General features: G+C 40.7%; 1 protein-coding gene, 1 long non-coding RNA gene and 1 pseudogene across 11 annotated transcripts in view; 1 reads left to right on the top strand and 2 right to left on the bottom strand.

Moving 5' to 3' along the window:
• On the top strand, nt 1-508 carry LOC307045621 (putative nuclease HARBI1; annotated as a pseudogene). Its single transcript has one exon. The product of its transcript is annotated as a putative nuclease HARBI1 (transcript).
• Nucleotides 509-1170: 662 nt separating this feature from the next.
• LOC307018223 lies at nt 1171-4746 on the bottom strand. Its single transcript, XR_013802377.1, has 4 exons — nt 4643-4746; nt 3308-3614; nt 1302-1373; nt 1171-1222 (listed from the first exon to the last, which is right to left on the bottom strand). It is a non-coding gene; the product is annotated as an uncharacterized lncRNA (long non-coding RNA).
• Nucleotides 4747-10933: 6187 nt separating this feature from the next.
• The window catches only part of fat1a (FAT atypical cadherin 1a), a 72227-nt gene continuing 67992 nt past the window's right edge, over nt 10934-15168 (bottom strand). For 2 of the 9 annotated variants that reach the window (XM_079674626.1, XM_079674628.1), the window contains 2 exons: nt 13537-13572; nt 10934-12511 (listed from right to left, as the gene is read on the bottom strand). In XM_079674626.1, the coding sequence (XP_079530752.1) occupies nt 11841-12511; nt 13537-13572 (707 nt within the window). In that variant the 3' untranslated portion in view covers nt 10934-11840. Of the gene's footprint in view, nt 12512-13536; nt 13573-13897; nt 14985-15168 lie in introns of those variants that run through there. The other 7 variants (XM_079674627.1, XM_079674629.1, XR_013807100.1 and 4 more) reach the window with 6 other exon arrangements.

The following is a 15168-nucleotide window of genomic DNA, read 5'->3' as shown; positions in this document are numbered from 1 at the left end:
ATGATTTTGCAGGCCACATGTGACCACAGGTGTTTAATCACGAGCCTTGACGCAAAGTGGCCTGGGTCAGTCCATGACTCAAGGATATTTAAATTAAAGCCCGCGAGTCTTCACTGTGTCACAAACTCGAGCAGGGTATGACAACTGTACATGCTTATTGTTTTGTGCTTAAACTGCCTGCCAGCCATTCTTGATGACCCCGTATCCTGACCCTGATGAAGGGCCACAAACCAGTTTTAATGTGGCCCATGCCAAAACCAGGGTCAGAATTTAAATGACCTTTTGAATACTGAAGGCCCGATTCACCTGCCTGCGGGGGCTCAGAGTGGCCCCTGAAAGAGCTTGCCGCATCATAACAGCATGTCTTGTGCTGCATAACATTGCCACAATAAGGAAGGAGAGGGCCCCTCCTGCAAACCCCCAACCTCCTGATGTGGTAGACCCCATCACCCTGGACTACCCTACTGGCAGGGCTAGCAGAGAAGCTATCGCTTTATTATTTGCTTAAAAAAAAGAACACAGAGAGAGAGGCCTTGGATGATTTTTGTTGGAGTCTTTAGTGGTTTATTTATTCACCCATTCCTGAAGGAAAAAGAAAAAAAACATAATTTTAGTTCACTTTTTCTGTAAAGTAAAAAAGGGATTTCTCTTTAAGGTATCCTAAAATATTTAAAGGTCACCTACTATGCACCTTTCATTTGACTTGAAAATAAATTACTGAATGTTTCAAAATTACCTGTCTTTCTCTCTCCAATGTTTCCAACTCCAGCTTGTTTTTTTTTTATTTGTAAGCCCTTTAATTAGATCCTTTTGTAGAGGGCCCTCACAGTGTCTGTTTCAGCCTGAAACACATATGTTGTTTTAACATTCAAGCATGGCCCACAGCAAGAAAGCTGACATTTTTAAACTTGACTATACTTTTAAAATGTAGTTTAATTAATTACTCGTCGTGATGACATTGGCCTAGACGTCGATGGCACAGGTTGTGGGAGAGGAAGAGTTCCTTCTTCCTGCAAATTGAGCAAAGCAAATATCTTTTCAATAGAGAGTATATTTGTCCCATGTGCAGACCACCACCATGTGCAAGTAATCAGAAATAATAAATTAAAGCAACTGTGTTAGAGGTAAATTGAAAACTTCATATCATTGGTAACAAAATACTAAAGTGTACCACCAGAGCTCTCTCTCAGCAAGCAGACAGCGTCTCATCATCTAGGCCCTCCTGAAACAAGAAGAAATGTAAACTGTCTATTTTATCCATATTCAGCGACCATTTGGTGACATACCCAAGGTTACGTTACCTCTGTATGACGTCGTTGGTGATTTGGGGGGGGGCAGCAACACCACGTTATCCCTCATCATCATACATGTTACTGACTCCCACAAAAATAGATATATTATATAAATGTGTTTTATAGCATCCCAGCTGTTTAAAGCTCCCCGACTCATACCCTGTATAAAAATGTGGTGGGAGTGGCTGCCACCAGGTTCAGTAGAGACTCCCCCTTCCACCCATACCACCATGGGCCGACCCTCATTGTTGCTGAGCGCTAGCTCCTCTGCAACATTTTTTTTCCTGTTGGCTGCAAGAATTGGGAAAGAATGTGACTGCTTTCCTATACAGTTATGAAACAGACTAATTGAAGCAATACAAAACTTGTAGTTGTATTTTTAAGATCTCAAAAGAGGGAAATTTACCAGATTGAATGATGTTCTTATATTTTACTTTAATTGGTTCACTTAGACCCGCCGGGGTTACATCTGAAAAAAGAAACAAAAAATGCTATAAATTAAAAGGATTACAAAAATATTAGGCTTAAAGTCCACTTGTGACCCTCGGGCGATGATATTACAAAGAAAAAAGGCTGCCACTCAATGATCAATTTGGTATTTTAATGACTATTTATCAGATTAACTAGAACATTCATCTGGAAGCGCCAGATTTATTTTTGAACATGACTTTTTAAAGATGTGCAGCTGTGCACGCTGTTACATAAGATGTTTTACTTACGCATTCACGGAGTCTGCAATCTGTTGCCAACTGTGTTTGCGACTTTTGGCAGCCGCTACCGTATTGCTTTTGGCCTTCATAATATGTTTTAGCTCCCCGTATCTGCTCATAATTACGTTTTTTTCCTCCGGTGAAATATGTTGCTCTAAGCTTCTCCCTTATTTCCGATTGGTCGAATGCTCCAAATACCGCCCCTTTTATGTGAACGTGCTCATAACTTTGTTTTGGGTAAGCCAGGTAACTCAAACATATCCAGCGTATGTTGAACTTGATTCGTACATTGTAAGAACGAACAGTATTTTGAAGAATATATTCACTGCCGGAATTTGACCGCGCTACTCTGGTAAGTTACGTCTTGCCTTTGCACAGTATTTAAATGATGTTTTATTAATTTCGGCATTAATGCACTTTGTGTCGCATGGTATTTGATTTGAGCTCTTGTTAGCTAGCCTAGATTTAATATCTGTCTCACTTGAAAAATAATTTAAATGTGTAAGACAGTATTTTATATTGTTTTAAGTTATAGCTCAAATTGGATGGTTTGTGTTGCAAAGGTTCTCTGGAAAATTCGAACCGCAAATGGCGGCAGTTTTTTTTCTTCTTTTTTGTTACTGCATGCATGTCTGGGCATATTTTATAAACTTAGAGGCAGAGAGGATTTACGTTCATTTGATCATAACCGTGCATTCTGCATGTTTGTAAAAGCTAGTTAACTTGAAATACTAGACAATTCATTTTACGATGGGTTTCAAGTTAGCTTGCTTTTACAAAACATGCAGAACGCACAGTTATGGTACAATGTTAGTGGATAAAATGGATGTGGATAAAATCAGGGTTGCCAACTTTGGGTACCTTTCTTTTACAGAAAGTAAGAAATGTGGGCAGATTAACGAAAAGATGCCCTTCACACAATGAAAAGACGGATAGCATTTCATCACACGTGTCTGTAAACTTGTAACATTTAGGGATGCCCTGATCTAACTTTTACTTTCCTGATACCTCAACTAAGAGCATCTTCTGTTACAGATCACTCCAGCAGGGATTTTGTTACCCCAAATGTTTTACATGCAACTATTTAGGTAGTTTAATAAGAGATGCACTGGAAACTAAGTTTTTGACCTGCTGTGACTTGATGAATGTTACAGATACAATGACTTTGACAAATACATTGTATTTAAAGTGAATTGTTCAATACCTGATATATAAACAGCACCCTGGATTCATTCCTAGCTAGGTTTTAATATTACAACATGACTGAAAAGACAATGATGATACATATTATTTTTTGTGACAAACCTTGGGTCGTGGGGGGGTCCCGACTGGTCGAGGAGCTGTGAGTCACAGTAGTGTCCCAGATACTGGGCGTACTCCATGAGGCCGCTGATGGGGCTCTTCAGCCTCACCTCCTGCAGTTTGGCCCACAGCTTCTGGGGAGGTGGAGCAGCCAGCGACACAGCCACAGTTCCCACAGAGTCATTAGCATGATCTGCTAGTTTCCCAGCATCTGTCTCTCTGCGGATGGCGTTCAGGGATTCTGGGATGTCGTCAGCGGCCCACTGTCCTTCGTTTGCATCTAGCTCTTTGGGGTGAGGAAGGATTCAGACTTAAGGAGAAAGCAGAGGTAGCGGGTTAATAAAATCAGGGTAGACCTCCAAGGCTGGTAACCTCAACTCAACTAGGTTAAAGATACTTGATCTTTATATGTACAGTGTCAACAAAAATTCTTAGTTTAAATAACTTAATATATCCATGTTTCTTTAACTTAAAACAATATGTTTGTGTCACTTAAAAAATACTAGTAAATATAACTCAATTGATAAGATCATACTTTAACTTAAAACATTTAAGTTTAGGTACTCAAACATTTCAATGTAATCGGTTTCAACAAATCGTTTGAGTTCTATTAACTTGTCGGGTTTTACAGTGTAGTACAGACCTCAGGACTCAATGTTTTCCCTGCTGTACATTTATTAGCATCCAGAGCAATGAGAGCTTCTAACAGATAATCTCTAACATTTTGCTAAACTATTTGTTTGTAAAGAAAGGTAGGCTATTTTTCTTCAGAATTGTCTTTTTCATTTCAAGTTATATTACTAATTTACATAGGCAAATTAAGATATAATGCATCTAAATGAATGTCACTTCTTTTACGTCCTAAAAACACACAATCTGTCAGGGTGTGTGGTGTGTGGAAAATGGGACCCAAGTGCAGTTTTTAAAAAAGGACCAAAAAAGGTAAGGTAACAAAAAGCGAGCTTTATTATCAAAAGGCGAAGGCAGGAAAAAGCAAGAAATTAATAAACAAACAAAACCGGGGAGCACGACAGACAGGAGCAAACTTACAGACGGAAACAGGCATAGGTGACAGGGACATAAAATTAAACGAACGGAGCACAGGGGAAGACAAGACTAAATACACAGAAGGGTAATCACAGGACAAGACACTGGCAGGAGAGGCAGAAACACAGGGGCAACAGGTGAACACAATGAGGCACAATCAGACACAGGAGAGAAACTAACGACAGGAAGTCAAACACAGGGAGTAGGATCAGACAAGACACAAGGAGGAAAACATTTCAAAACAAAAGGTGGAAAATGAAAACAAAAATCCACAATCATGAAATGAATCACCTTTTCCTTTGTTCAAACGTTGACTCCTTGTGCCAGAGCTCAAAGGGGAAGCACACCGCCAAACTACTTCCTATATATGGGCTGTATGAGTAGGCGGAGTCTTGGTTGGAAAATGTGTGATGTAATGTATGCCAATTAACTTAACAACTATCAGTTTGGAGCAGATCTGGTTTATTTTGAATGTGCAATATTCTTGTAAAAATAAATTATGAATTTACTTAGGCCTTGAGGATTTTGTGACATGTAGAAAACAAAGTTATTTTTGTATTTAACTGTTAAGAGTCATGACCTTATTGGCCAGGTTGAATTGGGAAGGCGGGCAATCAGCTATATGTGACTGGGAAGATTTTGTTTCGGTGAAAGAGCAGCACCAGGCAAGTGGAGAAAAAGCAGTTTATCTTTCTGAAAAATACATGTTTTTGTTGAAGGCTATACATAAAATGTTTTTTTTTTTTCAAAGAAAACCCTCTCTCCTTGTGTTGTTGTATCCCCTACACTTCACATTACAACAGATAGAGAATAACATTTTAAGTTTTGAACAGACTGAGAGGGAGAGAGATGATCAGGGCGTACTGTGTTTTGTTTTCACTGTCGTTCTTTTGTAAACTCTCACTACTGCTACAAGGGTTTACTTTTATTTAAAATGCTCTTAAAAAGTAACCAGGGTAATCTTCTGACACAGGACACAAAGGCTATTTTAGTGTGCCGAAGTGTTCTTTTCTTTTTAAGTCTTTAAAAGAACATGAGGTAAAGATGAGACAGAATTACTCAATGTGAGTTGAGCACCTTCGTATTTAAAGTTAATTACTCCTTAAAAGAGGCATCTTCACTTTAATGTCTATTAAAAACACAGAGAGGGATGGAGGGGAGCTTCCATCACGCCGTACAGAGAGAACAGATTCAAGGGAGTTTTGTGGGGGTAGGAGAAAAAAGTGGGAGAGCTGGAAGTGGGAAAAGGAGAGTGGATGAGAAGTGTGGGGGAGGGAAAGGGCAGATGCACCCGTGATGAGGACAGTAGGGTGCCGAGAGGAGACCCACCCCCTTAGATGCACATCAAACACGCACTTCAAACACTCATTTGCGAGATCTGTCCTAAATGAAGACAGACAGAAGTAATGTAATGAGTGCGTTCTCGACAGCCCCAGCATGTCTGTTCTGCTTCACTGGGCATCCCGTGGAAAAACAAGAGTGTTTGCTTTTATCCACCGATGCTCCCTCCTCCCCCACTCAGCTGGTTGCCATGACAACATCAGAGCTCCACACATGACCGAGATGTGTGTGTGTATGCTGGTAGAAAGAGGATTATTGGGGTCATCGGTCCCTGCGTGTGGGCATCTCGCGCACAAAAACACATTTTGTTTTTGTTTTGTTTGTTCACGTAACAGCAGTGTCACTGGTTTACTTTGACATGAATGGAGACAGACAATTATTGTGTTTTGTTATTGATAATTTATTGGATTCTCTCCCCTTGGGAAGTTTAAATAAATAAATAATTTTCCACTGAATGATAAGACATTTTAAATGTTTAATGGGTGTGTATTTATGCTTTGTTTGGGTTTTGTATTATTTAAATGAAATACAATCTTTTCCAGGTCCTTTAGGGCTCTTCATTCATTATTATTGAATTTCCTTAAAGTTGGTGGACTTTCAAACAATGAAGTAAAACAGAAAGAGCAGAGGCTGAGATGTCTGGACATCCATTCACAAAACGCTGAATCCTATTTCCCTAATAGTGTCGGGTTGAGCAGAGCATGTATAGGAACCAATTGCAGGACAGACAATGGTTTAAGGCCTAGATACACCGGCCCGAAATCGGCAGTAAATGCGAGTCAGGCCGAACATGAGCGTTTTCTTGCCGGCGTCGAGAACACCACCGGAAGTCGGACAAAGGGATAACACTGATTGGCTGTTCAGCTAGCGAATCAGTGCATGAGAAGCGTTAACGGAAGTGAGGGAGGTAAACAAATGATTTAACACAAGCGTGAGTCCAAGGGCTGCTAGCTCCAGTACCTCCCGTTCGTCCTGCTCCTGTTCGTTCATGTTTTCAATGGACGAGAGTGAAAATGGAAAGAAAAACGCTATTTGTTGTTTGTTTATATCACGGAGTCTGTTCTTCTTTGTCTTCCGGTTGTTGCCTCTTTTGAATGATGAATACACACTACCGCCGTCTGCTGGTAAGGAGAGTTATTACCACTCACGCATGCGCAGTTCATACTTGCTCGGCTCGGATTTGCGGTGTGTTCCAGTGCGCAATGTCGGCAAATACGCAGGAGAGTCTGGCGACGCAGCAGGAGAGTCTGGCGACGCAACAGTCGGTGTCGGCGTCGGCGACTTCTCAGGTGACTGGCCGGTGTATCTGGGCCAACTGAAAATACCTTTATTTCAAGACTAATCAGAGGACAAGACACAGCTGGGCAGGGCGGGAAAACACACAGGTGAACAGAATCAGGTAATCAAACAGGAGGGAAAACACAGAGACAGGAAGCAACCACAGACAAAAGACAGGGGGTGAACACCTTTCAAAATAAAACAGGAAAACTGACAGATTGTGACACATTCCCTGTATATAGCTACCCAGGTCTTCATACCAAGCCCATATAAATACATAACATTGCTTACTTTATAAAACATGTTACATTTAAAATAACCATGTTTTCAGCTTTGTGTCTACACATTTTAAAACGTTTCCAATTACCTTTAAGTGTGTTACACAGTTTAAGAGCTTAAGTACATATTTTGTAACCCATGAAAACACATCCTTTGCATTATCTGAACATTTTAAAATCACCAGCATGTTTTGATACAGCAATTATGCACCATATCATAATTTAGAGATTTGCTTTGAAGTAAGACGTTTTTAAGTTATGTCAAACAAACTGAATAAACTGTCTTCATCTCCCTTTAAAACCGCGGCAGAGGTAACACAAATGATCCCTCCTCAATTAAATAATTGATGCATCTCCGTGTGACAGGTATTTTCTCCTGAGCTTTTTCGCCTAATGCTTCTGGTGTTACCGGGCCGCCTAAAAAAAAAAGTGCCTTTATTTCCCTCCAACAGCCCGAGGTATCTCTCTGTCTGCTCTGAATAACATTGAGTCAGACAGCTGTGGTGGGTCCATGTTTATATCAGCTCCGGGTCTCTTTGTCTAGATTAAACATTTGATGGGGGGCTCAGAGCATTTTTCCCATGAATGACTGGGCAGGTTTATCCCTTCAGTACTGTGTAGACATAATAAAACAACTTTCCTTTTGTTAACCACCCCCTATTCATTTCTCAGACAGTTTACTTGACTTAATATTTGAGGTATTTAATGTTAGCATTTTGTCTGAGTGACATCAACTGGCATTTATAAACAGTCTTGTGCACACAAAATATCAGCTTAATGAGTAATAGAAAACTATTTTGCTGTCAAACTATGGACTGCAATGACAATGTATGTGAGAACAAGTTTTATAAAGTAAAGTGATGGCATATAAATAAGGTATGTGGACTTTCTTTAATTTTGAAATGTGGTTGTTTGGCTTTAAGGGCAGAAAATAGAGTATTATCACTGTAAGACAGAGCAAGGAGAGAACATTTTGCTTTTAAATCATGAAAAGAACACTTGGAAGGTTTGTATACTAACTTTATGAATCAGCTTATAGATGCGTTTTCTTTCATTCATCCAGAATTATCCACTCAGTCAAATCATTTACAGAGACTCGTTTCTCCTCTTGTGTTGATCCACTGTTTTTAATTCTCAGAACCATCCTGTCCTCCTCCAGTATTCATGGGCTGTTGTATGCTGCCATCTTGTGGTGTTCGTGCAGTATTACAGACCCGCAGCCTCCCAAATGAAAGCTAATAACATCCCCTGAAGCAGAACACACCCTTTCCCACAGTGCTGCATTTGTGATTCCATAACCATGAATAATACATTAATAAGTATGAAAGTCTTAATTTATTTAATGAAAAACATCTGGCGCTATTTCCACAGTTAATTGGATCCACCAAGCATGAGATTAAGCAGCACATGAGTAAGCTGCAAAGTGATTTGAATACCAACCACTGCTGGAGTTTTATATTTGGATACTCGGTTTTCTTCACATTATACCATTTCGCAGGGGGAAATGTGGCCACTGTTTCTCAAAATACGGTTTATTTTGTACTTTTTGATTTAGCAACAGTCCTTTTTTGAGAAATGTTATGTTCTTAAATATTATTACAAAACCCTGTTCAAGAATATTCGAGTGGATGAGCATTTTTCTAAAAGATTAGTTTATATATGGTAACTGCAGGGTTATTAGATTCAGATAATAGGCTTAATATAATTTATGAATAACCCAATAAGATTTACAACTGTATATTAAAGTTTAACATGAATAAATCAGTAATCTATTAGTCTGCTGTTTATTTGAAAATGTCCAACTGTGATGTCATCTTTGTGGCACTAACAAAAGAGACATCAGTATTAGTTATGATTGTAAAGAGGGTTTCATTGGGCTTAACATACTCTACCCTGCCAAAGTATAGCTCGGGCAGCAAAAATGGACAGGAGATCATAAAGGAGCCTACATAAATAAAATTGCCTTTATCCCCTGTAGGCACCTGATAAACCAGGCCACAGAGAGACCACCTGGGATCCTAAAAGAGGTCACTGCTTATGCATACATACAGTATGTTCCTTTTCCTATTCTATTCCAAGTCTTTAATGCATACATTGACAGTAATAAGTCATTACAATTCACTGGAATTGGACCTTATGTGATTACAAGTGCACTTAACAAAACCTGGCAACCCAGAAGTTGTCTCACTAATGTTTAGTGTATTCAAGCATTGGTGAATTAGTAATTACAATAAAAGCCATTAGGTCCTTAGAAACCCCTTGACAAGTAGGTCACATTATGAAGTGTTTTTTTTTTTTTTTTCAGTATTTTAATCATAACGCGATGAGGCATTAGAGACAGGACGAGGTGGGCATGTTCACAATAGCCAGACAATTACAGCAGATGTTGAAGGTCAAAAGGTCAGCCTCCACTGGAAGCCCGGGAGGAAGAACAGTAGGTGGCTGCGTGGAGCCGTGACCCGGTCAGCAGCATGCGGAGAGCGCAGTGAGACATCACAGACAGACTGTAGAGGTGGAGCGGAGGTATCAGGGTCCTGTTACTCTGTCGACCTCGTGTGAGACAACCAGGGTTCATTGACACGAGGTTGCAGCGCGCAGCCGGAGGAAGGAGGTGACACAGAGCTGTCAGACCGTACACTGGCCTGGAGAGATCATGAGTTTATCTCCATCGGAGTTTCCACTACTGTACTGAAGCATTTACATTATTCAAAGGTCTCCAATTATGCTATTTTTAGGCATATATTATGGGTCTCAAATATATATATAAAAACATGTCTATGATGTTTTTTGCTCAAAATAGAATACCAAACAGATCATGCATTTTAGACATCCCTAATACCCTTCTTTTTCAGCCCTGTTAGAGAACTGCAGGTTCGGCGTCCTTAGCTTGAAAAAAAAGAGCTAATGCCTGAATTCTACTGGCAGATACAGCTAAATTCTGCCGTGATTAAAAGCCACATCAAGGATTATCTCTGAAACAGCATGGAGCGCAAATGCTTTTTTCTCTTGCGGGTTTACCACAAGGTGAGTTCCTTTTATTATTTCTTGCTTTTTTACACATACTCTCTCCGGTACAGGTTAGCTCTGAGTGTTAGCATGCTTGCTAATGTAAACACAGACCATATTACGTCCAAAACACGTCGGGAATTGTTTTTGATAGCAACTTTTCTGATAGTGCTGTGGGCCCACATTTCCGATATTACGTCATATCGGACGCAAATCTGGATCAGCTATGTTGAACCCCCGTTTTTCTTTTGAAGATTTCGGTACGGAGGAAAAGAGAGTTTTGTTTTCTGACATGTTGTAATGATGTATAAAATACATTAAAAAGTGCATTTTGCATGATAGGTCCCCTTTAAATCATCTTGCTGCACACTATCTGATGGATAACGGTGCATCCAGAGGGTTTTAGAAATGGAATTGATCAGACCATTTTTGCATTAAATATCACTTTCATTACTGATTAGTCCAACAACTTTCTGAGAAAGCTCATTATTGTTGCATCTATAAACACACCATTCCCCAAAACAAACATTGAAGAGACATTCAAAGGCTTCAAAATATTTATCAATGACTTTTTACACCAACAATACCAGCTGCAAGTTTTATTGCAACCACATTACTGCCTAACGCTACAACTATTCATGACTACAGTCGAGAAATAATTGCACTCAGACAATCTCAATATTTTTTAGGAATAATTTATTGCCAGTAGGAAAGCGTGAGCTTGTGGCAGTATTCAATAAAAACCTTAACAAGACCATAGCATTGCTCACACACACATAGACACCTGAAAAAGTCTCGTGTCCATCATGGATAACTCTGCACTATAAATATATCGGGTCCCATTTTCTTGGTGGAAAAATAAAGAGGTTCCAAAGTCAAAATGTACAGACAAACAAAATTAAAAAACAACAAGAATATGCAGTCGTTCATTGAAGACCCTTTTTGAAATGAGCAGGAGACAATAAGATTTACGAGTACACTGTGTTCGGAAAAGCCACGCTCTTTTCTTCTCACTCTTTTTTTAACTTTTCCTTTTTTGTGAATGTAAGCACAGTAAGGCTGATAATGTCACACCATTTAACTCTTTTTTGTTGAAAATAAAAGCATAGAATATCTACAAAACCTAGTAAACTTTGAAATCAAAACTGTACATTTAAATTTACATTGAAAATGAGCACTTGTAGAAAAACATTTTTGCTTGGTTGAATTTATAGAAACAGAGATATTGTGAATTATTCTTTTTTTTTTTTTTCTCATGATGCATATCCTGACCCTTCAGCCAATCCACTTCCTGCATGATGAAAGTTACATAAAGCATGGCACCGCCAACGTAAAAGGGCAGGAGTTGGACTGATCCGACGTTAAGATGCTACAGAGTCTCTCCGATAGCTTCATGAGATCTTCTCAGCCGATTGGCCTCACAACCAGTCTCAACAACCCCCGTGTGTAGACTCAATTCATTGTGTGTTTGAATGTATGTATGTGTGTATGTTGCGTTTTCTGTGTACACATACTGTGCATGTTTGGTGTGTGAGGGGTTAACATAAGGTGTAGCTGTGGGTTCAGGCACTTGTTTGGATCCAGTGTCAGACTTCAGTGTGCTGCTGGGAGTCGAGCGCCGGGATGGCCAGCCGCTCAAAGTGGCCCTCATCGCCGCTCTCGTAGTCGCTTATCATCGCCTCGGACTCCTCGCAGCACGCCGACATGTCCGAGCAGGAGGCTGTGGACGTGTACAGGGACAGGGACATGTTGTCCAGAGCTGACGAGTCAAAGTCCCGACTACACCCTAAAGGGTAGCCCCCTCTGTAGCCGCCGGGGCCCATGGTGGAGGCCGGGGTGGTGTTGCCTGAGGTGGAGGTGGCACCGTGGCCCTCGCTGTCGCCCCCCTCGCCGGGGTAGGCGTGCTGCGGCAGGTACTGGTTAAGGCTGTACAGCTGGGGCAGGGCCGGGCGCTGACGGACCCCGGCCGGGCTGCCCGGACCGCTCGCAGACGGGTCTAACTCTCTTCCCATGGGCCTCAGCGTGTCGCTGTATTCTGGCAAAGGCGGCGGCGGCAGGTCGTCGTTGGCGTTGTAGTCCTCGGGCGGCGGAGGGAAGTCGCTCTCGATGTCGAAGCCGCCGGGATAGTAGTCGGTGTCCATGGCACTCGGGTCGCTGTACAGAGGGGCGGGCGACTCCACAACCTCATACTGTGGAAACTCCTGGATTCCAGGAAGTTGGACACTTGGCATCCAATCAGATGTGTCCCAGTGATATCCTGTTGGATAAGGAAAAGCCCAAACACATGTATTAGTATTCTGCACTAAAGCTCTCAAACAGTACAATTATCACCATAGGGCATTGTGTTAATGTTAACAACCCACACCATGCAACATTTACACAATACATCACACCAACACAATGAGCTGTTCATTAATAAACACTTAACTTCACATTTTAACACAGCGCAGGCACGTTCACAGACTTTAAGCACACTGACACTATTCCATTATATCTTGTTGACAGCCAAAACGTCTTTTTAAAAAAAAGTATTTTTATAACAAAATCTCCTTCTCCTATCCCTAAAATAAACAAATAAAATGTGTTTGATAAAATAACATCTAATTTGAGTACACCTTAAATATATATTAACATTGTGTCCAATAGTCCTAAGTTTCTATCTACTGTTCCATATGGCAAAACAATATGAGCTAAGCCACGCCCACTTCCGAACTATCCAATCATATCTTTGGATCTTTCTATCATTGGATTTAGATCCAACTGGTTGCATTACTTTTCCCACAACATGGAAATACGTCAAATGATTGAAGATGAAGATGAAACATTTTTCTTTCCTTCACCAGAAAGATAATATTTACTGGGACTGATTATAACTAAACCACTTTCACATACAACAAATGTATAAGAAGTGTTCAAAAAGAGTTACTGTAAATGCTGTGTCAAACCATTAAAAGAACTTACAAAGACAAGCCGACACAAGCAACTCCTATCCAGTCGGTTACATTTCCAGTTAGTTACTGAGCAAAATGTTAAATCATATAATGCTCGGTTTAACATTTCTCTAACGTTGTCCCGGCATCAAAGACATGCATGGGAATGATTTTAATACTCTCACAGCGGCAGACAGTAACACCTTAAGAGGAGCGAAGCAGAAAGCACTCAGTGTCTCACAGAGCAGTTAACCCTTTCCTCACTAAGCTTTGGGGTGAGTGGTTAAGAGTTAGACGAGGGGATTGGGGCAACACCAGTGAACATCAGGCAAACAAAGATGTAAAAAGTCACCTCTTGGGTTCTTGAGATCATGAGCCAAAAACAACTCTTTATATGAGGCAAGGAGGAGGAGAAAGAGAAAAAAGAACATTAAAACCTGAGAAGAAAGAACAATGGGCTAAGAACACGAATGAAATGAGAGAATGACGGGTAATTCATGGACAACAGGTTTGCCATTTTCTCAAACCGACTTCTTGAGGTGTGCAATTAAAAGTTGGCAAAGTTATTAACTGAGACTTGAAGGCAACACTTCTGTGCCTGTTTTAATTAGCAGCTGAATCTAAAAAAAGAACGAGTTGGATTTGGTTTGTCAGTGTAAGATAATGGCAGCTCTTTCACCTGCACTTCACATCCCAACACCAAGAATAAACTGAAGGGAGGTGGAAGCAATAAAAGAGTACCTTCTCCTTCCACCGTGTCAACAGCACAGTTGACAAGGTGGATTACCGTCACTAGGGAGGCTTGTGAGAGGCAGGAGAAAGGGGAGTGGATGGGAGAGATCAAGCATAAGTACAAATGGTTTCATCATTTAAAAACAAACACATACAAATGAAGTGCATGGTGGAATTGATGCCAACACGATCAACACTTCCCACAAACGTCCTGCTGAACACACTTATTTGTACTTATCTGTGGCGACTGAATGTACGGGGGGAAGGGGGGGGAGGTTGGCTAGGTACAAGACAATGATGGAAGGCGGCACAGTGTGGGTCTGGTTTTGTTTGTGCAAGATAACACAACCACAACAACATACTGAGATGCTACGGGGTGCCATTCACAGTACAGATGGAAGAATCAGTGAAATTCCCCGGAGACGTGAGCACAGTTCCAACCCTAACACAGAGAAAAGCCACCGTGTTTTCAGAAAACAAACTGAGGGAAATGAAGGAAACAGAAATGGCTTGTTTCGGAAATATTCCATTTCTAAATCAATTTAGGATTCATTTGTATTTTTCAAAGGTTTTGATGACTTATGGGCAGCACAATCCCCACCACGATATCCCGGTACCGACAGGGTAATAAGGTAGATGTGATGAGAAAAATGTCAGGAGAACATAACGTATGCGTGTATACCCTTGTGATATGTTCCTGGATGTTTGCGTTACACATCACTTTGTAGCTACATGTTGAAAAAAAGAGAGACAAAGAAAAAGGCATGCATGTAAATAATAAAAAAGAATTAAAAAACAAATGACTTCATGATGGATTTTCAAACAGGTTTCTAAGTCATCAAACTCCTTTTGAACACAGGTCAACTGAGAGCGGGCGGATTAGAAAAGGCTCAGAATGTATTTTTTGTATGTATGTAATACGTATACATGTAATCCCAGGAGAATTACACTGCACATGTTTTTGTGAATGCTTCCGTCTGTACCGGCAGTGATTGAGGACTTACAGGCTGGACCCCCCTATTTAAAACCTTGTTCTGGATCTGTGGACTGATTTGATCCATATGGGAGCTGAAGCCCCGCAGCAGAAGGAAAGAGAGAACAACATGTGACCCCAGAGCCATTTGGCGTATCCATTGTGAGCATGCAAAGAAACAGAGTTAGCAAGGAAATCATCAAGGCTCTACAAAGACACAGGTAACTGTTGCAGAACCCTGCAGGCTGATCAAACAAAGGCAATAAGAGATTCAACTCA

This window comes from Notothenia rossii (genome assembly GCF_949606895.1).
Source record: "Notothenia rossii genome assembly, chromosome: 1".
Taxonomy (NCBI): Eukaryota; Metazoa; Chordata; class Actinopteri; order Perciformes; family Nototheniidae; genus Notothenia; species Notothenia rossii.
Note: the sequence above shows the minus strand (reverse complement) of the source record. Positions and strands in the feature narration are given on the sequence as shown.